At 46.1% G+C, this 27203-nt stretch overlaps 3 protein-coding genes across 7 annotated transcripts in view; 1 reads left to right on the top strand and 2 right to left on the bottom strand.

Annotated features, from left to right (window-relative positions):
- The window catches only part of stn1 (STN1 subunit of CST complex), a 5015-nt gene extending 1661 nt beyond the window's left edge, over positions 1-3354 (bottom strand). The window contains exons 1-7 of one of the 5 annotated variants that reach the window (XM_056586739.1): positions 3205-3354; positions 1904-2022; positions 1593-1653; positions 1255-1329; positions 949-1122; positions 420-531; positions 52-217 (exon numbers count right to left, since the gene is read on the bottom strand). In XM_056586739.1, coding sequence (XP_056442714.1) covers positions 52-217; positions 420-531; positions 949-1122; positions 1255-1329; positions 1593-1653; positions 1904-2008 — 693 coding nt within the window. In that variant the 5' untranslated portion in view covers positions 2009-2022; positions 3205-3354. Of the gene's footprint in view, positions 1-51; positions 218-419; positions 532-948; positions 1123-1254; positions 1330-1592; positions 1689-1903; positions 2023-2323; positions 2639-3204 lie in introns of those variants that run through there. The other 4 variants (XM_056586740.1, XM_056586738.1, XM_056586737.1 and 1 more) reach the window with 4 other exon arrangements.
- On the top strand, positions 2522-26270 carry slkb (STE20-like kinase b). Its single transcript, XM_056586710.1, has 18 exons — positions 2522-3381; positions 4589-4753; positions 7750-7798; positions 7990-8139; positions 9235-9307; positions 9667-9861; positions 10305-10386; positions 12601-12729; positions 13409-14182; positions 14456-14586; positions 16302-16425; positions 17942-18121; positions 19604-19733; positions 21660-21784; positions 22341-22535; positions 22852-22977; positions 23412-23525; positions 24303-26270. Exons 1-18 carry the CDS (start codon positions 3232-3234, stop codon positions 24447-24449), a joined length of 3039 nt encoding a protein of 1012 aa, XP_056442685.1. The 5' UTR covers positions 2522-3231; the 3' UTR covers positions 24450-26270.
- Positions 25941-27203, bottom strand: part of LOC130380105 (collagen alpha-1(XVII) chain-like) — a 29103-nt gene continuing 27840 nt past the window's right edge. The window contains exon 58 of the mRNA XM_056587287.1: positions 25941-27203. Within this exon, the coding sequence (XP_056443262.1) occupies positions 27154-27203 (50 nt within the window). The 3' untranslated portion in view covers positions 25941-27153.

The raw sequence follows: 27203 nt of genomic DNA, 5'->3' as shown, positions 1-27203 counted from the left end.
GAGTGTCAGGCATTGATCTGTATTCATTCCATTGAAACGTTAAACATTTACATCTTTCTGTGGTCCCTGGTCTCCTGGTTTCGCTTGGGGTAGACTGCAGACCAGAGGCTGCAGAAGGTCCAGGACATCGTAGGGTCTGAACTTGGTGACCGTCTTCTCCTTCAGGAAGTCCTTCAGGATTTGTGCTGCCCTGTTAACGCGGCCGACAGTCGGGCCACTGTAAAAGAACAAACATGTTAAGACAAAAAGAAAAGAATACAAACTACATTCTGAGGGATTTGTACAGAAATGAGGTCAATCATCAGTGTCATTCCGAAGAAGTCTTCATCTCAGCCGAATGACAATTTCATGAGGCATTAGTATTAGTGTACTAATTATTGTCATTAAGGGTTTATCTTAGCATTGTTGGCTGTGGCTACCTGGTGCTGTTAGCTTGTAGCTGGAATGGTTTATCATAGCACTTTCGGTAAAGATCAGGAACCTCCATCATCCAGGCTATCTGCTCAGCCATCACCGGGTCATTCACTTTATCTAGACGCACGCGCACACACACAGAGTGAACTGGGATCCAGTTTGGACATGTGTGTCTGCTTAATGAATGTGTGTAGTTGTGTGTCTCACAACTACACACACCCCCCCCACACCTGATAAATGCCCTTGCGGTTCCTTTTTACCAACCTCTGTGTGAACAGAGTCCTACTGGGCCCTGAAATTCTTATCACAAGTCACTGGCAACTGCCTATTAAGGGCATAATAATATGGAAAGACAATAACTTTCAAAATCGTTAATTAAGTTCAGATCAGGTTATTTGAAAAAGTTAGGTACACGCAATAATAAGGTACAACATTTATTAATAAATTATTTTGGTTAATAGGGTTACAAATTGGCCTGTGACTGTACAAATCGCAGACTGCTGAGAACCTGGTAGCTCCTGCAGAAACACTTACAGAAGGTGGAGGCCATGACCTCCCTTTGCTGCCTGGAGGTCTTCATCGGGCCCCTGGCTCTCAGCGTCTCCCCGATCTCCAGCTGGGAAGATCTCCTCTGAGCTTCCCGCAGCTTCTTCAGCTCCGCTAAGGCGTTGAGGCCTGGCTCAGACTGCGCTGGTGCCCTGGGTGCCACTAGAACCAGGATTCAAAATAAAACAATCAAAGAAGCACTTAAAGCGCACTGTATATAAAAAAAAAACGTGATTTACATAGATGAGCACATAAGTATACAGTATACATAAGTGCACGTTTGGATATATTTACCAGGAGGATCGCCCGATTCTCTCCACTTCTCATTTTTCCAACACAAACAGTTTATAACACCAGTACCATCATCCACTGGGAATAGAAGAAAAGGCACCTGTTAACTACTATTGAACCTAACTGGTACACTGGTATAACTGTACTTTTTGAATCGTATTTATTTGTGAATTACCAATGATTTGTAAACTTTCAAGTTAATCATTCCCTAGTATGGACATAACAACATTGAGGATTTACTATTGGTGCCTAAGCAATTTTGAATGAGACAACTTACATTAGATAACAGATTGGCATAGCAATTTCCTAGTAGTCACTTTCAGATTGATGGCAGATGTTACCTCCATAACAGAAGAAGTCGTCTCTTTCTCTCTTGCAGACCACTGTCCCAAGGACATCTACCTTGTAGATTGGATGAGAATTGTAGAAGAAAATACCTGTGCAGTTTTAAAGGAAAATGTCATTGATAGTATTGTTAACAATGCCAATATTTTATGACTACCAATAATTGGTGAGAATCACTTAAACAGGCCAAGAATTGACTCCGCTTACATCCATACAACACAATTTCAGATCATTTTTATAGAAGCAAAAGTTCAGATATTGCTAATTTATTTACTATGACTCTCAAAGAAGAGATAAACCAAGTTACCTGGCACCTGACAGGACTCTCTGATCTGAAGGAGGTCTTTGATATAAAGCCGGGAAAAGGCAGAGAATATGGGGTCCAAGCCCCACAGGGTGGACGGAGGCTCATCCTCCTGGCTCATCCTAATCCCAATGTGTAATCATTACAGAATACATTGTATATCATGAAGAAGTTCTGTCGTCGGACTGAGACACGTACAGGCAGTGTTTTGGGTTTCGAAAGCAGCACAAACTGTGACCAACATCCGGTCACGTGACGCGCCACACTTTCATGCCCTTTAAACAATTATTACAATTATTAAAATCGTATTATTTTTCAATTGAAAGGTTTAAACCTGCATATTATATACGGGTAATATATATTGTAATTTAAATAATTGTTATAAGTATGTTGTGTTTGTAGTACGTGCGTGCGCGTTCTTACAAAAAAAAGACGTAGCCCCGGGCGCTCATGGGAAATGTCGTTTTAAAGAGACAAAGAAACGTGTGCCCCTTATTTTCCAAATGTAAATATCGCAAGCATGTCCTACTCCGATTGGGTTTTTCCCTTATAAACGTCGCCCTCCATAGACATTTGCCTCTTTGTTTCCTCGATATAAAAAAAACGTCACAAGCTCCACGTGTCTCCTGTACGGATTGGGGCATCGAACCTGTGTCCGCATCTAGAGGACAATCACGAGCTCCAGGCCAGCCTCCACTCCGCGACCGCGACGAACGACCACGATCGAGCGCTCTCGTGAACGCGCTTTGACACTTAAATCCACTAGATTACCGAACCCCGTGCCTCATCAACTAACGGGAGATTTGCGCTTTTCGCCCTCTGGATAGATCTTTTTCACGGACGCGTTTTATGTTTAAGGACCAACGGGGGGATCGCGGTTGTGTTTCACGGAGTAAAATACCCGGGATTGGACCCGCCAACAGTTTGACCATCTCGTTTCGTTGGCTGACAAAGGAGTACCGAAGTGCTGTCGGGCAAAGGAGGACTTGTTGTGTAACTTTTCTCTGCGTGATATGATGTTGTTGTTGTTTGTGTTGACTTTTAGAATATAGTAAATCTCTACAGTGGCCGTGGATGTAAGGGCTCAATAATAATGTGTGTGAAAGGACCATCTGGATTCTCCAGTCCAATCTATCAAAGGCTACACAAAGCTATATCTTTCACTATTGAGGTATAAATTGTTATACACACACAGACACAGACGCACAGTTTATGGATATTCCAAGAAATCCATCCTACTCTTACACACACTTCGTCACAATGCAATCACACCATTGAATGAAAATCAACAGCTCAGATCTTACTGTGAGCCTAAAACGTAAGGATCCATCATGTCGTTTTTCAACTTCCGAAAGATATTTAAAATAGGCTCTGAGAAAAAGAAGAAGCAGTATGAACACGTCCATAGGGACGAGAACCCCGAAGAGATCTGGGACATTATCGGTGAACTGGGAGACGGAGCTTTTGGGAAGGTGTACAAGGTGGGTTGGATCCAATTAACACCTGCGCATGTTGAGCACTGCTGCTGTTGTTGTTGTTGCATATTCCAATGTCTATATATCTTCACCCGGTTCCTTCTGATTATTAACCTGATGTGTCATTCTGCATAGCTCACTACACCCAAACCAATGCATTTCACACTGGTCTCTCACTGGTTATTGCATTCATCCTCCCCTTCCATCATCATGACATTTCCAATTAACTAGGGCTCATAGGCATAGCGTCTAAATGATACAACAGCAGCGGTGATTCTCTCAGTATTTATGTCACACGTAGGCTAAACATGACCATAATATTATGGAGAGCATCAGGTTGTAGTGTTAGGTTCGGTGCCAACCTCCCAAAACACATCAGAAGGCCTGCATACTCAGATGATCGTTTGTGTTTATTCAGTCAGAATCCTCTTTCAAAACCCAACTATACCATAGTCCCTTTTTTGTTTAGTTGCAGTCTCCAGAAATTCTTGAGGACTCTTTCGTTTTACAGCCCTTTAAGCCTAATCCTCATCCACAGTGACCGAGGCACAAGTTGCCTATTACGAAGTGTCTGAAATTCCAGGCCCCATACAGAGCTTATTTTCGGAGATACCACAACTCTTCATCGAGGAAACTAATTCAAAAACATTATTTCATCATCTATTACTGTCATTATTTGCGTGTTAGAAGTGCTCCTCATCCGGCAATGGAAATCCAGAAGTAGAATTGAATGGTGTTTATGACTAGAAAATTGCAGCGAAGTGCATCATGTAGTACCCTTTTCTGGGATTTTCTCCTCACTATCCTATTAATGTTCTCCCTCCCGGATGAGTCACTCCTGCTGGGCAGGACTGGACTGTCTCCACGGTCCACATTGGATGGAAATGGAAAATGTGTGTGTTTACATCTCGGGATTAGTAATTTGGGGGGCCATTTTTAAACACCAGACACCAGAATTGTCCCTGGGAAACAAGCAGGTCAGCAGGAAGTATATGTGTGTCTCCTATATCCACAGAGACTTCATCAAGCACTTCCTGCTCACTGAGCCAAGACCAACAGGAGAGTTGTCAGCTTAAAAAACAACTGGTTTTCTGTGTCATTTTCTGTGAAGCTATTGTGGCCGCTGTGGTGGGAAACCTCGATCTCAACCGTGCAGTCAGCTAAACGTTCCTCACAACATTGCTTCCCAGTGATACTGTGTTTGTGTGTCTAGGCCCAAAACAAACAGACGGGGGTCTTGGCTGCGGCCAAAGTCATAGACACCAAGACAGAGGAAGAGCTGGAGGACTACATGGTGGAGATCGAGATCCTGGCGTCATGTGACCACCACAACATCGTCAAGCTGCTCGACGCTTTCTACTATGACAGCAAACTTTGGGTAAGTAGGCTTCCCCAAGGTCAGCGTTTTGTTGATTCGACGAGGGCCCTGCTTCTATTGGACCTTGTGACTTGCCGACATTTATGTGTTTTATATCCCAAGGGTTTAACAGGAATGCCCGTTTATAAGGAATGGTGTGCCCCGACAGTGGATGCCGTGCAACCTTTCCTTAAAACCTTCCCGGTTTGATCGCAAGCATTTGCATTGCAAAATGTGAAGGGCAGTGTCGTAATGCATCATGGTATCTATGGAAATGAGAGCCGCGGTGCTGAATAGTCATCTTGTACTACGTGGTATGGTATTCCTCCGGTGGCCTTGGTGTTTATAGTCTACTTTGGCTGAGCGTTACACCATTCGTCAGTGTGATGGTTGCTTAGGTTGTCACGAGTGAACAGCTGCAGCAGCGCTGCCGGGCAAAGGCTCTCTCGAGGGGACAGACATCACTCCTAGATGAGCGGGGAGTTTCCCCATCTCATTTGCTTATATCATTTGCAAATGTGATTAAAGAGGGGATGTTATGCCACCATTTGTGAGTGATTAGCCATTACAAGCCGTTTGAATATCTGCCTTTTCCTGTGTTTTGGTGACGTCTCAAGTGCAAGTGTCTCCCTAGATGTTTGATGGATAGATAAGCAACGTTTGCTACAATCCACTGGGTAGGCTGGTGGACTGATCTATCCAGCATACATCTAGGTGGACACTCCCACATGTGATGTCACCAAACACAGGAAATCGAAGAGTTTCAAAAGGCTTGTAATGGCTGATCACATCCACACCTGGTGGCATAATATAGTAGTGGAGGAACAAGTTGAGCTTTCAGAAATATGGGTCAAAGATGTTCGTGTTTGGCCAAATTGGAAGGTGTTCTGTTGTGGTGTGTCGAGTGAAAGGCTTTCATTGGGGACATGAATGCCGTCTTGTCTTTTCAACATCCTATGATCGAGCCCCTGCAGATATAAGCCCTACAACAACACTCTTTAAACAACAGCTTTTGCTTTCTCAAAACAAATGGTTGTTATGGTTATTATTACACAAGAAAGGAACTTGCTCCTCTTCTGTTGGACACAGATAGGATGTCAGTATTCTGTTCAACAGCAAGTAAAAGCTACCATACACAATACTTTGATGACAGTTAATTAAGATGATTTTACATTACACATTTTTACTAGGCTAAATCCTGCTCTCTAGGGAATTCCTCAAAGCCCATCGAAGGAACCCAATGACGGGGAAGGGCACAGCCGCTCTTAATCCAACCTCATGAACATGTAGAATAATGTTACACGTATATCTATGCACTCCCAGGAATGTGGGCCAGGGGAACAGGCCAGTGGGACTCCAGCGTGACTCCAGGGAGTAGGGGCATAGCCATAACAGCGTAGCGTAGTGCGGTGCTCTCGGGGGAAGCTGCAGCCTGGCGATTACATGGGTATTTTATTACAGAGCTGCTCGCAGGGGCCGATCGGTGTCCGGCAGACAATGGGGCACGGTCCGATGAAAGATGTGCGATTATCATCTGACACACACACCCACACACGCACGCGTACACACGCACACGTACATTCGCACCACACAGACACATGCTTACTTATTCACACACACACGCTCACACACACACCCACACACACGCTCACATATTCATGCACACACACACACACACAGTCGTACATTCGCACCACATAGATACATGCACGCACGCGCACACACACACACAAGCACACACACACACACACACACACACACACACACACACACACACACACACACACACACACACACACACACACACACACACACACACACACACACACAGGAGGCTAAGTCCAGGACTACTGTTCCTGGAGATAAAAGACTTACGTTACGCTTAATGAGTGGAAAGTTGTGTTAGTGGGAGCAGTGCATGCATATAGCCTGCATGACGTCACCAGTCTGGAGAACTAGTATGATGTGGTTTAACGTGGTTTAGTTGCACAGTCTGTATCTTTGTCTTTGACCTCGTGAAAACAGCTCAGCTGGAGGATGTAAAATCTCTCCCTGATCGTGATCATATTTTTAGAGTGTGTCTTTTCAAACGGTTCTATTCAAGCAACCGGGCGAGGGAGAGGGGAGGTGGGGGGGGGGGGGGGGGGGGGTGAATGAAGGGGAGAGGCCAGCCACAGCCCTTGTCTAGAGGTCCTCTCTGCTTTCCACTGCTGTTAGACGCCACAGTGGGGGCCATTGTATGGCAGCAGGGGCAGCAAGACAAACAGCCCTCCCACAGACAAACCCGCGTTAGAAGGCCCTGTTTGTTCAAAAGACAAGTCTCTAGACTCGAGGCATCCGGTACGGTCCGGTATGGTATGCAAGAAGGGCTCTCTGAGCTAGAGGATCGATCTTGACTTGGTACATTTGATCATTTGGCCTAGTTTCTCCAGGATGGGCCGTCTAGCATGGTTTGCATTCCTCCTCGGCCCGAGGTGTAATAATTGGCCAGACATGTCATGACCGACATAAGTGAGATTTTGTTAATCGGCAATTTGGCAACATGAATTGGACTAGCGTCCGTGGAAACGGCTAATCCACGGCCGCCCCGATGGTGGCTGAACGTGACCCCCGTCGATGTGCAGTGTGTACACAGAAACACGCTAATCCTGTTTGGAGACGGGGCTGTGCTGGGAGCCCCCCCTGCCACGCCGTCTTGCTTACCGCTCCCTGATACCGTTCCCACGCCCCGGCTCCAATCAGGCCAATCCTCTTAAATGCACGCTTATATTGAAAGCCCCCTCAAGCCCTTTGCCTGGCTCAGTGTTGCATTCACTTAGTTTCGAGGGAAATGGGCAATCCCCGATGCCCGGCGTCGACGGCTCATCGAGGATTTTTGGACGCGAGACGAGGCCACGGTTTTGTGTCTTGTTTACGACGCACTAGCGCGGGAAAAAGTTGCCCATACGTACTCCTTGTTTACCTCTGCAACAGCTGCTTTGTGTGTATGCAAACGCCTCCCTCTTCCCTCCTTGCAGATCCTCATTGAGTTCTGTGGGGGAGGAGCCGTGGATGCCGTCATGCTAGGTGAGTCGGTGGTTTGGTTTGTGCTTTTACACCCAAGCTCACAAGCAAACTCCTCCCGTGCAACGTGAACGCGAACCACCCATGCTCGATTTGCCGTCTCCACGAGGCGTCACGTATGTGTACATGTAAGACGTTGTTGACATGCAGTTGAAGTTGCAATGCGGCGTGTGTTCCTCCGTGGTGCCCTGCAGAGCTGGAGAGGCCCCTGACGGAGCCCCAGATCAGGGTGGTGTGCAGACAGACCCTCCAGGCCCTCCTCTACCTCCACAACAACAAGATCATCCACCGAGACCTGAAGGCCGGCAACATCCTTCTCAGTATTAACGGAGATGTCAAGCTGGGTGGGTTGAATGCAGCCGGACACCCGCCAGAAACGTGCTAGTCACTAGTCTGGAAACGGGCAGCAGTCATGGAGATGGTGCACTTAACAACGCGCTCCAAACCGTTGGACGACTACTGGTTTCCTCTTGCTTTCGATTTCTGAAAAGTGAAGTGTTTTTCAAACCAGGACCTTTGGGGTTAAGATAGGGCTTTAACTCTCATGTCGTTATACAAATATTAATTAAAATTCCATTGGAACCAAATTAGCGTGGCTTTATTACATGTTAAATTCTTAATCGATTCCTGGTCCATTGATTCAAGGCCGTGACGGTCACCAAAAGAACTGAAAGGCCCACCATTGTCGTTCTCTCCCAGTAATGGTAGGCCAGGGTAGACACCAGGGTGACATAGAGTGACTGGGCCACATGCCTCGCAACGCAGCCAACCAGCGACTCTATAATTTGGCGCACGACTGCAGCCACAGCAGATGTAGTAATGCTCTTGACTCAAAGGAGAATGAGTCACTGCTGCTGGGCGGATCAGGGCTTGGCAGGACGGAACAACCGATGTTTTGTGCGGTGACAAAATACAAGATGCCAGTGTAACCCTTTGCACAAAACGGATATCTTGATTACTGTGTGATTACTCGACCATGCAAGAAGCAACACTTGGTTGTTGACCAGACTATGTCTTTATACACATACGACAGAGATCTGCCTCAGTGTGCATGTGACAATCGAGATCTGTGATAATTAGAGATCTGCCACAGTGTGCTTGTGTCAATCAATCACAGCATAACATTCAAGAAACAATGTCATTATAAAGCCAATAACACATGACCAAATAAAATGTCACATGCGTTACGACACCTAAGTACACTTAGAAAGACGGTGATTGAATGGTTGTGCAGGCGACATGGTTGTTATAAATACAAATGTGCCATGTTGAGTAGCCTTCATTTAAAAAACGTAGGAGATAAGCCTTTGTGTTAAACACCATTGACCGATGTTTATGGTTTATGTAGCTGTGCGTGGAAAGGAAACACTGGCGGCGGATTAGAATGCTAATCCAGGTCTGCTTTGAATTACTTTTTTTTTTGTCCTTTTTTAATCCAGCTGACTTTGGGGTCTCGGCCAAAAACACCAAAACACTGCAGAGGAGAGACTCGTTCATCGGGACACCTTACTGGTGAGCAAAACAAAACATCATATCACTTTCAACTCGGGGACCTGAAAAGGATGTGCAGCATGTGACTGTGTAGAGCGGGTTGGCTGGTAACCAGAAGGTTGCTAGATTGATCCCGGCTCGACGTGGCATTGGAAGTGTCGAGGTGTCCCTGAGCAAGGCACCTAACCCTCACCCCAACTGCTCCCAAATGCTCAGCTGGCTGTCGCCTTGCATGGTTGACACCGCCGTCGGTGTGTGAATGTGTGCATGAATGGTTGAATGTTCGGCAATATTGTAAAGTCCTTTTGGTGGCCACTGGTTAGAAAAGCGCTGCATGTGTGCAGTCCATTTGCCATTCGCCCCGTTCTGCTTTCCTCCAGGATGGCTCCGGAGGTGGTCATGTGCGAGACGTCCAAGGACCGGCCGTACGACTACAAGGCAGACATCTGGTCCCTGGGGGTCACCCTGATCGAGCTGGCCCAGGTGGAGCCTCCCAATCACGAGATGAACCCCATGAGGGTGCTGCTAAAGATAGCCAAGGCCGAGCCACCCACCCTGATGCAGCCCTCCCGTTGGTGAGCCTCCTCCACCTCTCTCAACCAATCAGAGAGGACGGAATTATACCCAGAATTAAAAAAACGTTTGTTTCCAATATGTGGTCTTTTGCTGTTTTTCTTGCTTTCTCTCCTCCACTGTTCATATCCACTTTTCCTGCCACTAAAGGAACAAAAAGTGCCTGGAGGGGTTGAGCTTGATCTTTTCCAAAGTACATCGCAGCCTTTTCCAATGCCTTTTGATTCCAATAGCATGAAGGCTCTGGGAGGATGTTTCCAACAGGTTTTTGCAGCTTCTCGCGAAGCAAGGAGAGCTACATGCTGTACACCAATGACTAAGTCCATGTCCTAACGAAACGGTTCCATGTTGACCTAATATTTTCCGGTCTCGTTTTTTTGTCGTCCTTTCGACTCATCATTATTGGCTCTGTGTAAGTTTGTGTGGCCACTTTTGTCTTTCGCAGGTCTCCAGCGTTCAGTGACTTCCTGCGGCGTTGCCTGGACAAGAATGTGGACAACAGATGGAGTACTGCACAACTCCTGCAGGTAAACCCGACCCTATGCTCAGCCTGCCGCTCTGCCATAGTAGCAGTTCAGGCCCTGCTATTTAAATACAAAGAGAAATCACGTCTATGTGGAATTGAATGGCCACGACAGCACAGTTTGGGATGCTTGGGGAAGTATCAATAACATGAATTCAACCCATTAAGGAAATATCAGATTGCATGTATAGTTTCCTATTAACACTTCATAATACGGATATGAACTGTGCCACAAGGGCAGATAAGTCCACAGAGACCACAGAGTGTGGTCACTCTCTCCTGGCCGTCTAAGTATAGCCCCAGTATCCGGAAAAAGGAGCTATCTTTAACCAGCCTAATGTTACTCCTGGTAGCCTGTAGGAACTCAAGATCCACGGCTAGGTTCCTTATCGGCATTCATGTTCTTAACGCAAATAGATTTTTTATTATGATTAAAAAAAATAAATCAAGATCAAGGTAACATAATGATCTGCAATATCAATATCATATTACCAAAATATATTATTCAGCACTTTACTTTTTGCAGGTAAGACACGCCACACTAACTTTGGACAGAAGAGATAAGAACAATCGACACACACTCGCTCAGTCACTCACGCACGCGCATACGCACGCACGCACGTACGCACACACGCACGCCTACCTGATTTAAACCCTTTGGCTACACTATTACTGAAGGCACTTCTCAGACACACACACACACACACACACACACACACACACACACACACACACACACACACACACACACACACACACACACACACACACACACACACAGATAAGCACTCCGTCCAAAGCATGGCCAACTCTCGCCCCTGAGACTAAATGCGGCGTCTGCTTACCTGAGCGCTGCACCTGTGCCAGGGAGAGTCGAACATGAGCCAACAAGGAGGATGCTTATTCTCCCCCCCCACCTCTTCATCCCCCCCCCCCGTTGTACCCTCGTCAACACCACGTCAGCCAAAAAGGCGTCAGTTGTGTGCCATTGGGTTAAGAGAGTCCTGTCAGGACCAATCCAGCAGAGTGCAGAGTTCCGCGGTGATGTGTCCCCATGGGACACCTCCTCGTAACACTACAGGGATTTTTTTGGACTTTTAATATTTGTTATTAAAATCAGGTCCCGATGGGCTTCAAGAAACAGAACAGTGGTCCACCACCGACGAAAGTGCTTATCTCAAAGAAGCTGCCCATCCTTAGGCCGGATTTAAGATATGTGCGTCTGGTAGCCAGGCTGAATAAGGCGGGTTCCTGGAGGAAAGTGTTTCACTGAAACGCTCAAGGCGTCATTATAAACCCGAGGAGAGCACTTCTTGACCCTTTTCTGCACGGACAGAATTGAATGAGAGGGATGTGATCCATGGGCTGATTGAAATGAGGTTGGATTGCTTTTATTCTTGACAGTTAAGCAATCAGTGGATGGCTATACTGAACACGTTTAGATCATTTCTAGTAGTGATGGCTGCATTGAAATAGTTGCGTCAAGTTTGAGAAGTTTGAGCTGCCTGCAAAGTAACCCTTGACTTTATACTTCAGATAACCATGTTTTAATAATTTAAGATGGGTGTTCTGTTTTATACAGGTTTTTATGTTTTTCATGTTTCTCGATAAAAAAGCTATGCATGTTTGAGTGAACCTCACTAAATTCCATGCATTCTGTGTTGGGGGCATTCGTATCAGTGAACTGTGATGCATTATGTCTAGGGCTAGGCATCGTGGCCAATTTCCTAAATCGATTTGATTTCGATTCATAAGGTTCTGAATCAATTAATCACGATTCGATTCAATCTGCCCTTAAATAATGAAAATGGCTCAACTGTGTTACAAAATACAAATGTACTTTATTTTTTCTCTTCATCTTAAACAACAGGTTATAAGTGCCAACTTTTAAATTGGACAGTTTAAACTTGAGCTGTTAACAAAACTGTCTCAAGTCTCAAATGTGCAATTCTGAAATTAGAAAGGAATTGCAAGTGAAAGTCTACTTGAACTACAACATTCCATCACTGCAAATTGCATTAAGGCATTGCTTATTAAAGTGCAAAAATAATAATAATGGTAAAAAAACTAAAATAAAATAAATAAATCGATCTCATGCCTTATGAATCGATTTTGCAAAATTTAAATGAAATCGATTCAAAATCGATTAAATCGATTATTTTACCCAGCCCTAATTATGTGTGACCATGCGTGTTCCTCTGTGTTGGTGCGCCCCCAGCACCCCTTTGTGTCCAGCGTGGTGGACAGCAAGCCCCTCAGAGAGCTGATCGCCGAGGCCAAGGCAGAGGTCACCGAGGAGATCGAGGAAAGCAAGGAGGAAGAGGAGGATGAGACGGACACACGGCCGGTGAGCAAGCATCCACACACCGCCTCTCTCATGATAATCGTTATGATTATCCCCTCCTACACCAAAGTGGTTTGTATTATGGTTAATTACTCCTTATCGTCATTATGATTCAAATTCCCTGAAAGCACAGCTCTATATTTACATACACAGCATGGCATGTCTTTAGTTTCGCGGCCTTCAGATCAGGGAAAGCATTCATAATTAATTATGTTACCATCATTAAGCTTTATAAAACTCTAGTGCAGTGGGATTTATTCTTGATACATTTACGATGACACAAAAAATAATATGGAATTGAAAATATGTACATTAAAAATATTGTTCAGTAAATTTAGTATCATTGCTTGTTATTTCAAATTTAGTGTCTGTGCCTACCATCACATGTTTTCAATGGAAAGGTTTTTCCATTTATGTTTTGTTTTTTTACTCAACGAACACACTGGGAGCATGAGCAACGTTGCTAACCTTTTCTCTCCACCGTTTCCAACGGGCCATAGCCTTCCTGCAGTAATTATTGTGTATAAAGGGGCCATTCTTCACTCAGCCACTGCATGTGTATTCATCTATTGTTTACCGTTTGCATTCGAGCCGGTCTGCTTCCAGTCAAACGTTTGGAACCACCGCTCTAGTGTTTAATCCTTACCACATCCTCTGATGTATTTTCTGTCTCTTCTCACAGGGCCACAAACGCGCCCCGTCGGACGTCAGCATGGCCAGCTCCGAAGACGAGAAGATCCCCCTGTCTCCGTCCATCATGGAGTGCCTCCCCGAGAGGTCGGAGCCCGCCCTGCCCGCCCTGGACAACCACGTCCTGGACTCCCCCGGGTCCCCTGTCGGCGTGGAGCAGGCCGGGCAGACCCCGAGCGCTTCGGTCGAGGACATGAAGAGCCTCGAGCCGGAGCCGGTCGACGAGAAGGTTCCGGTTCCGGAAGAAGCGGTGGTCGAGGTGGTCGCCCCCGCGTCAGAACCCGAGGCGGACGTACCCCCGCCGGATCTACCGACCAAGGAGATGGAGCGACTGGAGATCGCCATCGTGGACGAGAAGGAGGAGGACACCGCAGAGAGTCCGGCCGACCCGGAGGCCTCCAGCGAGGGCATGGACATCACGGAGACCCCCGTGGACGAGGGGGGGGCGATCCCAGCCGAGCCCGAAACCACGGCCGAGGAAGAGGAGGTAGAGGAGGAAGAGGATCCGTACAAACACCTGAAGGTCAGCGTGAAGCTACCTGGCGAGGACAAACCCGCCCTGACGGCAGATGAAGGGGACGGAGAGACGCCGAAAGAGGAGGAGAAGAAGATGGACGAACAGGAGGATAAGCCGGTGCCGGAGAAGAACGAGAGGGATTCGGACTCTGGGAGTGTTTCCGCCGCTGACACCAGTAGCTTGGACCTCAACCTCTCCATCTCCAGCTTCCTCTCTAAGACCAAAGAGCCTGGGAGCGTCTCCACGCAGGTACGTTAGAGTGAGAATGTTGATGCTGCTCTACTTAATGTACCAAAAGGTATCGCTCAAAACAATATGTACTTGCATTTACTGCCTAACCTGCACCTGTCCCTCTTTCTGATGCTTTATTTGTTAACTTAAAATGTTTCAATGTTACTTTTTATCTATTTTATTTTGTGAAGTGTCTAGAAAAGCGTTTTATAAACAAATACTATTATTATTATTATAACTATGATAATTGCTAGCAAGCCCTAACTTTGGCCTTCTTTATGCTGCGGTTAGGAATCCAAGAGGCAGAGGAAGACGCTGAAGAAGACCAGGAAGTTCATGGTGGACGGCGTGGAGGTCAGCGTGACCACGTCCAAGATCGTCACGGACAACGACGCAAAGGACGAGGAGCTGAGGTTCCTCAGGTAACCCGCCCCCCCCCCCCCCCCTGCTCGAAACACTGCTTTGTGGTTCCACACCAACATGGCAACAGAACCATTGTTTCCATAGAGAGTTGTGATGGTAGCAGCTAAATGGATTCATGTTGCGCTGCTTATAAACCCGTTGAGCCCCAAGCTACGGTGGCCCTGGGAGCTCAACATACTGCAACTTATTAAAGAACACGCAAAGAGTCAAAACAGAAGCTAATTAAGAATACGTCTTCATCAAGTTGACGGCATATGTGCAACATTGAGCCAACGCGCTGCAAATTCAGACGTACTTTACATAAACATCAAACGACAACAGAAGTGTTTCTAGAGGACAGCTTGTTCTGTGGAAATGAGCCAAAAATGCAAATGTTTTATGTTTATTTTATCATTGCGATCGCAAGATTCAACCATTATTGCAGGGTCCAGACGTGTTCATCACATATTAGTGTCCTCTGGTAACAAGTTTGTTGTTGTTTGTTGTTATGGTTTTTCAGTGATGTGTTGCGTTGTCTGAATTTAAGGCGTTTTTTGCAAGTGCACATTGGATGTCAAATTCATGATGACTTTGTCCTAATTTGTGTGTGTATTGTCTATTTGCATGGGTCTTCTTAAGTGGCAGTTGCGCGGCAGTCGTATCGATTAAGAAGTTTTCTTAATTTGCTTGTGTTGAGTGTATTTGCATGTCTTGATAGGCATTGCGTTGAGCTCTCACGGCCCCGGTACCAAGCCCTTGATGGGTAATACTCTTTAAAACAACACGCCCAAGTGAATCCAGAGTAGGTCTACATCTGTCAGGTTTGCCTGCATCATGTGGCTATCAATAGGGAGATAACTAGAGTCAGTCAAAGTAGGTCATAAAGCATAAAACAACTTTTTTTATTCATATGAACAAGACCCATAAAAAAAATGTGGTAACAGCAGAAATAGAAATCCATATTGAAATTGAACGATGTGGAGCATAGCTCTGCTAACTGGCCTTGGCTGTTCGCTGGCTGCGGCACTGGACCAAGATGCAAATTGGATGGTGAAGGAGGGATGGGGGCCTGACATGCTCCAGACCTGTAAATAACCAGTAGACCTGTAAACAACTTTAATGGTTAGATTAGCACTGCAACAAATCAAGGAGCCTGGGCGTGTCAATGGAAAGCTCTCCCACAAGGAATGCAAGATAGTCTTATTTCCTCTACTCTTGGGACGGAAATGCTTCATAAGGATGTATATTTTTATTCATGATGCATGCTTTAAGTGAAGCAATGTGTTTTTATGAGGGACCTCAACATATCCATGCATGATTTATATAGTCCGAAAGTAGAGAGTTTGGGGTTTGATATGTCACCTACATTGAAAAGCCGGGATGGAAATGGGAAAGATGTGTCATCGTATGTCAATCCTCGACCAACTCACACCGGTTTGTGAGACAGTTGATGTCTCGCGGTATAGGCAACGATCACCTTATCGGCAGGTAACTCCCTATCGCAGACATATCGGTATCTGCGTTTTCGTTGGCAGTTATTCGCCGATTTAAAAACCTAAAACTAAAGCACATCCATGTAAACGTCTAACTCGTAGAAAGCTCTTTAGATCCAGGGTGATGTGTCCTGCACCGACATCAGTCCATACATCAGGACAACATGTGCTTGATGGTGCGTTGCCCACGTTGACCCCCCCCCCCCCCCCCCCCCCCCCCCCCCCTCCGGTCTCTGTTCCAGGCGGCAGGAGCTGAGGGAGCTGCGTTTCCTCCAGAAGGAGGAGCAAAGGGCCCAGCAGCAGCTCAGCAACAAGCTGCAGGTCCAGAAGGAGCAGATCTACCGACGCTTCGAGCAGGAGACCACCGTGAGTCGACCACCCCTCCCTCCCCAGACCCTGGCCCCGGCAGGCCCTGACACAAGAAGGTTTGAGAGGGGAGGGAGGGGGGGAGGTTCACGTGAGACACATTTCGGAGACTCATGCGCCATCTTGGTAACGGAGCTGTGAGGTCAAAAGTGAAATAATTTAGACTTTGGAACGGGTCACCTCCGTGACAAAACTTGGCCTTCTCCGTAGGAGAACAACGGGGTGGGTCGGCACAGCATCCAACCGTGTCTCAATTGGTCAAAGTGTCCATCTTTTTAAATTGCACTCGATCCCCACCATTCCAACCTCCCAGACCCCTTCGTGTCGGCCTTAAATACAAACGACCCCAACGGAGGCTTTCTCTCAACACTCATTGACGTCGCTGGGCTCGGCGGTGTCGTTTGTGTCCGTTACATTTATGCTTTAGCTCCTTCTTACCTCCTGCGGTGCCGTGGTTACATCACCCCCTGCTTATCACAGGTCAGGACGGGGTTAATCCTTGCTGTTAAGCCCAGTAGTGTGACCGTACGCTGCGATGTCAGTCACAGGAGCAGCAGAAGTGCCCTGCATTGTATACATACCTTAGTGATTGGGCATCTTACATGAGCACATTAGGATAAGTGGGATTATGGGACTATATTTGTTATTTTTATTCTACTGTTATTTGTAATGTTTGGGGGTTTTCACTGGCATTTTCGTCTTTCATTACCCTAAACCCCTATGTATTAATGAATCCCTTTTACGTGTTCGCTGTACATATGTACCTGTTGTGTATATACAGAGCAGCAATCCCACAAATGCAGCACCATTCATTTTCTGAAAATAGGCATTAAGGTATTTCGTGCCTGTCAACTTATCGGTCGATATCTCCCTATCACAGACATATCGGTTTTCTTTTGCAGTTATTTGCAGATTTAAAAACTTAAAACAAAATGCCTTAACTAAGCACATCCATGTCTAGGTCTAATACATAGAAAACTCTCTAGATTCAGGATGATATGTCCACTATAGAAAACTCTCTAGATTCAGGATGATATGTCCAATATAGAAAACTCTCTATATGCAGGATGATGTGTCCAATACAGAAAACTCTCTAGATTCAGGATGATATGTCCAATATAGAAAACTCTCTAGATTCAGGATGATATGTCCAATATAGAAAACTCTCTATATGCAGGATGATGTGTCCAATACAGAAAACTCTCTAGATTCAGGATGATATGTCCAATATAGAAAACTCTCTAGATTCAGGATGATATGTCCAATATAGAAAACTCTCTATATACAGGATGATGTGTCCAATACAGAAAACTCTCTAGATTCAGGATGATATGACCAACATAGAAAACTTAGGATGATGATCATCCCAAACCTCAAGGAGCTCCTCTACCCCCAGGACACCACGATATATATCCAATAACAGCCAATGTATCTATATTTTGAATATCGGACGATATATCGAGTCGGGGCCCAGTCTAAACTGCCCTCTGACCCTTGACCTCTGCCCCCCCTCCAGAGTAAGAAGCGGCAGTACGACCAGGAGGTGGAGAACCTGGAGCGGCAGCAGAAGCAGACCATCGAGCGGCTGGAGCAGGAGCACACCACGCGGCTGAGGGACGAGGCGCGCCGCATCAAGGGCGACCAGGACAAGGAGCTGGCCAAGCAGCAGAACGCCCTGAAGAACCGCAAGAAGGAGGTGAGCCCCGCCGCCGCCGCGACGCCGCCGCGACGCTGCTACGCTATGGCCTACAGCATCTTTTCGGTTCGGTTTTCATTTGCATTCAGGGCGTTAGGCGGACACTAATGCGACGTATAATAAGTACATTTGTCAGAAGTAAGATAAACAACAATATATCGCTGTCCGTGCGATAAGGCTGTTCATAGAACAAGTGCCATGCACTCACAGTTGCTAGGTTAACCCATTCCCCGTCTACAACAAAGATGGCTAGGATAAGGCGCTACACGGTGCTGAGTACTATTTTTGAGTGCAAGGACGTACAAGATACAATAAGTGCGTACATTAAGTGCCAGGACGTACAACATACAATAAGTGTAAGGGGGGATTTGGGGGGGGTGGATAATCTTCCAGGCATCCTATGTTTTGCCCCCTAGCCTCCTCTCCTCGTCCCCTACCCACCAAGTGCTCTTCCATGCATCCTATGTTTTGCCCCCTAGCCTCCTCTCCTCGTCTCTAATCAAATCTGACCCCGATAAGCAGACTGCTAGAACACCCAGTCGTGTCTGTTAGTCTGTGGTTTATTTAGTGGTGTGCTCCTAAGATCTGTGATTCAATATTTAGTACACATATGGCAGTTGGAGACTGTTCACTAATTTCATTAGTTAGAGCAACTCGTATCTTTTGATAGTTTACCATTTTGAGTACGATTCTGTTTCGGAATGAGGCAAACTAGCTGAAGTACTTAATATTCAAGACAAGAGGCAGCGTGAATATTATTTTGAACATAACTATCACTTGGGAAAAATAAAGCTAAAGGAAAGATTTCCATGCGTTTTTATCCATTCCAAATGTTCTACTTTCATGATGTAGAAAGCATGTGTGAAAATAAATAATGGAACCTACTCCTCAAAAGTCCAATCAAAGCCCTATCAAATGTGTGTCAGTTCAATCGAACATCTGTCTGCTATGCCATTACATAACCTGGCTATCACATTCATACGTTCACTTCATATCACTGTTCTGTTTGTTTCCCTTACCTCATTAGCATGTAGCATGTAGAGCTCTAAGACGGCAGATCTATTGTGAAAGCAGCTGGTCAAATGCTGCTTTCTGGTTCAGCCCAAGCCATTCTTAGCGTTAGACACACTTGGCTGAACGCCTGTGGGCCACACACACACACACACACACACACACACACACACACACACACACACACACACACACACACACACACACACACACACACACACACACACACACACACACACACACACACACACACACACACACACACACACACACACACACACAACTCCCACTACATGGCATTTGTCTGCCATGTAGTGACACACACTGGCACTCACACACATTATTGTAAGAAGCTTTCGATTCAAAGCTACTGCTAAATGGCATTTTTATTTGTTTTGTTTGTTTTGTGTTTATTTAGTGACTTAATCCTACCTCTCTGTCTCTGTCTCTGTCTCTGTCTCTCTCTCTCAGGAGCAGGAGTTCATGCAGAAGCAGCAGCAGGACTTGGACAGCGCCCTGAAGAAGATCATCCAGCAGCATAAACATGAGCTGGCCACCATCGAGAGGGACTGCCTGAACCACAAGCAGCAGCTGCTCCGAGGTACACACACACGCACGCACACGCACGCCGGCCACCACAAACACACGCGCAAGCTGTTCCAGCGCAGGCTTGGGGCTTGGAGTAGCCTTAGTGGATAACTAGAACAGGCGAGTACACCCTGGTAGTCTGCACAGCTCAGGGGGCGGAGCGGGACAGACTGGTGATCGCAGGGTTGCTAGTTTGATCCCTGGCTCCTCCTAGCAGAGCGTCGAGGCATCCCTGAGCAAGACACCTAACCCTTAACTTCTGCCGAGAAAAATGTATAGTAGTGAGTCGCTTAGATTAAAAGCGTCTGCTAAATGCCCTTTAATTCAGTTTCTGGTGATGTACTGTACATCGATTGACCCTTAGCGTGGGTCACAACACTAACCATGGGGTCCCCTGGTTAATGCAGGGTCCCCTGGGTCCCTGCATTAGGGTCCCCCGGTTACTGCGTGTTATAGCAGACCCATAGTTAGTGTAATGAGCCTCCCCTGTCTTGGTCCTGCGATGAGGCTGCTGGGAATGGCTCCGCACTGTATTGCTAAAGCTGATTCCTCATTGGACCCAGGTATGGCGGAGAGCCTCTGATCAGAGCGTGTTGTTGTCTCAGGCTTGGCCAGACCGTTCGGCGGGCCTGTTTCCCTGCTGCGGGGCAGGGGAGCCTAATCCCAGAGCTTAAAGCACGATTAAGTTTTGTAAAACGCTCCCGGAGCAGGAGTCAGAAGGAAAGTGAAACAGAGTACAGTTAAAAAGGAGAAGATGATCTCCTTCCTCTGGGAAACACTAGTGACAGAACAGGGTTGGGAAAGGAGGTTAAATGCAGGACTTTGACATGGGAGACACAGCCCAGCTGAAGCGTGTTGACGTCATGAGAGGAAGGCGCTGGGGATCTTTCTTTTGTTGGCTTTGTCGCTTGTACCAGAGCCATTATATGACGCTTGGTGACAACAATGAAACAGGAGAAAGACTGCAGTACCAACGCTTGACCACCAGGGGCAGAGCGGCAGGACGCTGGAGAAATCCATGGGGGTTAAATGGAGCTAAATGCTGTATCATGAGAATCTCCGTACATTTCAGCTGCGCTTGGCTTATTCACGGCTATGGGGGGACAAATAACACAATCTACCGGTTACTGTGAATACACAATCGTTTGCCGATGTACAATGGATGGTTGTTCCCTTTTGTAGAGCGGTTGAATTAGCACTGAAGCTACACAATGACAGCTGCTGGCAGTAGGGGTATTATACCCAGTTATCAGGTGGATTGGGCATCTCTGGATAAGTGGTCGCAGCTGGTCCATGACGAGCAGTTGGCAGACGTCCTGCCATGGGCAGCAGAGCCCTCATGCATGAGGAAACGATGCAAAAGGAATTCGGATAAAAATGGCCCTTTTATCCTAGTTGGTTAGAAATTGTGATGCAATTTAAAGTCTGTGTTCCTATCCACTGTCAGAATAGGACCATTATCCAGAAATGATGACCCTGCCTTGGGTGGATTTTTTTGAAAATCCCCATTGACTGTCCTCTTTTCGCTCTCCACTGTCTTAGCTCAATTGCGCCCCCTGTGGTCATTTCACATATTCAGCAAAGTGGCATATCTTCTTATGAGAACATCTTTGCCTGGTGTACTCCCTCTCTCATCTCTGCCAGTATGTGATCTACAGGAATGTAGAAAAAGACACATTTTCTATTTTTAAAACGCTTAAAATAATCGTGAAACGTAATCATAGGGTTGTGGCTCTTAATTAAACGCATCTCAGCTCAGTGTTCACCGAATGTGTTTATTGGATTTATAAGTCATCAGGTTCCCACGACGACCCTTAAGGCTAAGAACGCCTGCGCTCACACTGTGAGAAGTGTCCATCAAATGGCTTACATTAATCCATCCTGGTCTATGACATGGGGTGTGTGACGTGACCGGTGTTGATCCCTGGTTGTTGTGCAGCGCGTGAGGCAGCCATGTGGGAGCTTGAAGAGCGCCACCTACAGGAGAAGCACCAGCTGTTCAAACAGCAGCTCAAAGACCAGTACTTCATGCAGAGGCACCAGCTTCTCAAGAGACACGAAAAGGTATATATGTGTGTGTGTGTGTGTGTGTGTGTGTGTGTGTGTGTGTGTGTGTGTGTGTGTGTGTGTGTGTGTGTGTGTGTGTGTGTGTGTGTGTGTGTGTGTGTGTGTGTGTGTGTGTCGCACTATCAGATACCCATATAGTGTTCTGTAGGCCTGCTATACATACACAAACCTATATTTATACATATACAAACCTACTATTAGCCATGGATCTATGTTTTATAGATCCATATAGATCCATTTATGGAATTGAATGGTGAGATCCAGAGGGATCTTCACCCCTTCCCTCAACAACACAATGTCTCTCTGTGCACAGCACGAGGCTGATCGTCACCAGAACCCTGATGAACACACACATGATTACCTTGATTGCGTTATAGAAGCCCTGATTTAAAACAGGCGTCAATTAAAAGATACAAACTACAACCATTCAACCACATCAAACAAAGTTAAAACACAAACTCGACACACAAACACACTTCACGGGCAGCCTCTCGCGTGCTCCGATCCCAGTCGCCTGACGTGGTCCCCGTGTCCTCCCCCCCCCCCGCCGCAGGAGATGGAGCAGATGCACCGCTTCAACCAGCGGCTGGTGGAGGAGCTGAAGAGCCGGCAGACGGCGGAGCGCACGCGGCTGCCCAAGATCCAGCGCAGCGAGGCCAAGACGCGCATGGCCATGTTCAAGAAGAGCCTGCGCATCGCCGCCAACGCCTGCATCACCGTGGAGCAGGAGAGGGAGAAGATCAAGCTGGTGAGGGGGTTGGGTCATGGTGGTGATGAGGTCGTGGTGGTGATGAGGTCATGGTGATTGATGAGGTCATGGTGATGTTGAGGTCATGGTGATGAGGTCATGGTGATGAGGTCATGATGATGTCATGATGATGAGGTCATGGTGATGATGAGGTCATGGTGATGTCATGGTGATGAGGTCATGGTCATGGTGATGAGGTCATGGTGATGAGGTCATGGTGATGATGTGGTCATGGTGATGAGGTCATGGTGATGATGATGAGACATTACTCATGTATGTAATGATGCATTATGTGTGTGTGTGTGTGGGGGTCCAGTTTGCGGTGCAGGAGGAGAAGAGGCAGAAGAACGAGCGGCTGCAGCAGCAGCAGAAACACGAGAACCAGATGAGAGACCTGCAGCTGCAAGGAGACGCCAACATCAGGGAGATGCAGCAACTCCAGGTACGGCCCAAAGCTTTATTTAAACCTGTCAGTAGACAACATCAGGGAGGTGCAGCAACTCCAGGTAAGGCCCAAAGCTTTATTTATACTCCTCCGTACCCACACACCTTGACACCTCTTCAAACTGTGAACCACAAAAAACTGTGCGCCTGTCATGTTTGTTGTATTTGTTGTTGTATTTTTTTGGTTTGTTATTTTTAGGTAGAGGTAACGCAAGGGAAGAGCTTCAAACAGGCTGTTTCTTGTGTGATCTTGTTTAAAGTGGAATAGTTTTGATTAACCTTAAATATAACAGTTCAATGCAGGGCTTATGCCTGTTTTACCTATTATTACCTTTGCCCTATTTAAAACAAAACGACTTTCGCACACACACACACACACACACACACACACACACACCACGTCACCAACTCGTTCCCCCTTCTGCGTCTCAGAACGAGAAGTGCCACCTGCTGATCGAGCACGAGACCCAGAAGCTGAAGGAGCTGGACGAGGAGCACGGCCTGGAGCTCAAGGAGTGGCGGGAGAAGCTGCGGCCCAGGAAGAAGGTACCGTCTTGAGGCTCCGTCACACAGCGAGCCGCCCCCGAGGGCTGGAGCACCGCGACATGGGAGCGTGGCGCTATTTTTCTTTTGTGTTTGCATTATTGATTGATTTGCATTTAAATGGGCTCCATGATGCAGTGGTCGGGCGCGTCGAATTGCATATCCAAAACAAAGCAAATTAGAAAAACGCAAACGCATTCACGGAAAATGCCAAGGAAAACTGCACACAACTGCAAACAAACAACACAAAAGCAAAAGCCACAACCCAAGGGCTGACTAATATCGACGACTATAATTATACAGTAATACAGTATAGAATGTGGAAAGCCTCAGCCTTATTAAAAACCAAGTCAACTTTGAATTGTTTCTTTCACTTGTGCCTTGCATATTGGCATCATACAAGGATATGATGTTCTTGCAACACAAAATGCAAAGCAATGTGCAAGCTCCAAGCCACCTGGGTGGCTGTCCCACTACACCTAGAGGACTTTGAAAAGCTGCAGGGGAGGCTGCTTAACCAGCCATCATCCACACACACTCCACAGTATTATTGGCATAAAGCAGAACCCTTATGCATCCTTAGAATGGAAGGACATTATATAAAGCTGCTGCTGCATGAGTCATGAGCGCCTGGGCAGACATTAAAGTGTGTGTGTGTGTGTGTGTGTGTGTGTGTGTGTGTGTGTGTGTGTGTGTGTGTGTGTGTGTGTGTGTGTGTGTGTGTGTGTGTGTGTGTGTGTGTGTGTGTGTGTGTGTGTGTGTGTGTGTGTGTGTGTGCAGGCTCTTGAGGACGAGTTCACCCGGAAGATGCAGGAGCAGGAAGTGTTCTTCAAGATGAGCGGGGAGTCCGAGTGCCTGAACCCGTCCAGCCAGAGCCGCATCTCCAAGTTCTACCCCGTGCCCAGCGTCCACTCCACGGGCTTCTAGGACCACAACGCATGCAGAGACAGACAGACGGACACACACACACAAAGAGACGGACAGACGGACACACACATGGAGACACACACACACACAAATGCAGAGACACACATGCAGGGCACACACACATACATGCAGACACGTGCAGAGACAGACACACAAATGCAGAGACACACACATGCATAGACACACATACATGCAAATGGAGAGACACAAATACACAAATGCACATGCAGAGACACACACACACATGCAGAGAAACACATACACACACATATGCAGAGACATACACACACATCCATAGACCAGCATACCTACACAATGCAGAGATCCACATCTGCAGATACACACACACACACATGCAAAAAAACACACACACACCCACACAAATGCAGAGAAACACACATGCAAATGCAGAGAGCCTCTCGCACACACTCCATCTCTGTGTTCACACCTCCCACATGCAGAACACGCTCGAAAAGACAAAAGACGTGAGTTCAAGCTGCCTTGCCCCCTTCCCATCCCTAGCATCTCCCACGAGGGGGCGGACTTGACCGCACAGCCCAGTTTGTCTCCCCATCCTGGGTCTCGCCGGGATTCGCGGGGCTCTTCTTTGTCCACAAGCTGATGCCGTTTGAGACATTAATGTCAAACCCATACCATTGTCATTAGTCTTTTTTTTTTTACTGTAACTGTGATTTTAAATGTCAGAATGAAAAGATGTTATGAAGATTCGCTTATTCAGTGTTTTAGGCAATAGTAACCATTTCCTCATAACCACTTAAGGGAAGAAAGTGCTTCTGTGGAATCAAGTGACGATTCGAGTGCCTGTAGAATTTCACGTTTCTGGCTTTGAAATCCAAGCATTTGTATTTGTGTGGAGCTCATTTAGAACTGTGCACTTGGAAAAAGTCGTAGAAGACTGAACAGCAAGGACACATCCCCCATCTCAACTGTTACATTGTGTCTGGATCTAGAATGTATTCAAATTGAAGGAGAGCTTGGGCTCATCGTTAATATATGAAGGCTTAGATTGATCTGTTTTGTGTCCTTCCATTATACAAATGTGATTAGGTTTGAGTAGAATAGTTTACAGTGGATGAAGGAGAGTTGTGCAGCGATGTCTTCCAGTGCAATGTCTTCCAGTGGGAAGGATTCCCCTTTTCAGGGGTTTCATTTCAGAATGCCTTGCTGCCTGGAGCACAACAGATTCGCTTTGGCACATGGTGGCGGCCATTTTGGTTCAAAATAAACGTGGGCAGTTTAGAGGCTGTTTGCATTCAGAGACAAAAACATATCACTGTTAAAAACAATGGATATCACTGTGCTTTCAAACGCCCTTTGTAGCACCGCGTGAAGAACTTCTCAGACACCCCACAACAAGTTTTGAATGTTGGACAAAAACGTGTATGAAGCTCAGATATTCCGACACAGGAACATCTGTGTTAAAACATTTCAGTTCAAGGAAATAAAAGGAAACTCACACTTTCAGTGACAGAAAACCAAAGCTTATTTCTGCTTTGGCATTTATTTATACGTGCTGTTGATATTCATGATCGTCTGCCTCGGTCTTGATTCACTCTTTGAAAAAAAAAAATGGGTCATTGTAATTACTATAGTGTAGCTAATAGTCTTACTACTTCAGAAAGACTATACTGTAGTTAGTATAGTATAGTTCTTAGTAATTGTGAATAGGCTGGTTTCAGTGCCAGCTCAGTAAGAGAATATGCTACTCACCGTTACTTGACTAACGGTTTCATCTAATACTTTTATGTACTCTTAAGTGCAGTGACATATTTGATGTGGTAGTCAAGGAAGCTTTTGAAATGCTCTGGACCTGTTTGGGTAATCCTAACTTCCCATTGGTTAATTTCAGAATAACACATCTTGGTGATTGGCTGTTTGATGTATCAATCAAGGAAGGCCGCTATAATAGGCTGCTATCCACAGACATATCCTAAAGCATGAGTGTTGTGAACCTTGTCACTTACCAGACAGTAGCTATTTATAAACAAGCTCTCGGCTTAAGCTTGTGCTGATCTTACAGTTTTTGTTGCACAATTCATTGTCAAAATGATCAGTAAAATTAACTGTAATATTGCTTGGTTTCACTGAGATACATTTCCATTATGTATGTATGTATGTATGTACGTTGATTAATTAAACATCCATGTGTAAATGATGATGTATTTTATAAAATGAGTTTATAGCTATTAGTAATGCCTGTGTAATGTAGCTTCAACATCTGTACTGTAAATAAACAATGTTCTTTATGCTGGTAATGTTTGTATGGTCTTTGGTTTCATAGTTTATACATGTTCAGTCGACCAAAGTTGTCCTGACAAAATCCGACCTATTTTATAAAGTTTAATTTCTAATGCATGTCGATACAATCCTAGATGCTGATACAAAACCTCTGCTAAAATTCATAAATGACTCAAACAAACAAAAGTAGAAACAGTAGAAATACTGAAACGTATGAAAACATAAACCCATGAATGCCCCACTTTACAATTAGTTAATTAAACCGGTGAGCAGGCTCAACTCAACACCACTGGTCCCAGACCCCTGCGCGCGGTGTGTCTACATATACACACCACAGTGTGCTCCCCATAGTCCCGTTAGGAATGCCAGGACCACCGTCAGAAACCCCAAACTCAGCAAGGTTTCACACTAAAACTCCCACGCCTACTGCCGACGTCCAGACTCCTCAGGCGGCCACGTGCCTCCTTCTTCTAGAAGTCCTGAGGTGGCTCTCTA

The sequence above is a fragment of the Gadus chalcogrammus genome, chromosome 3 (assembly GCF_026213295.1).
Source record: "Gadus chalcogrammus isolate NIFS_2021 chromosome 3, NIFS_Gcha_1.0, whole genome shotgun sequence".
NCBI lineage: Eukaryota > Metazoa > Chordata > Actinopteri > Gadiformes > Gadidae > Gadus > Gadus chalcogrammus.
This window is presented reverse-complemented; position numbering and strand designations above follow the sequence as displayed.

Bases quoted from the DNA above. Each gene is read 5' to 3' on its own strand.
- slkb (XM_056586710.1), top strand. From the start codon at position 3,232: ATGTCGTTTTTCAACTTCCGAAAGATATTTAAAATAGGCTCTGAGAAA. The intron at 12,730-13,408 runs GTGAGCAAGCAT...CTCTTCTCACAG, and splicing joins ATGAGACGGACACACGGCCG to GGCCACAAACGCGCCCCGTC. The intron at 23,526-24,302 runs GTACCGTCTTGA...GTGTGTGTGCAG, and splicing joins AGCTGCGGCCCAGGAAGAAG to GCTCTTGAGGACGAGTTCAC.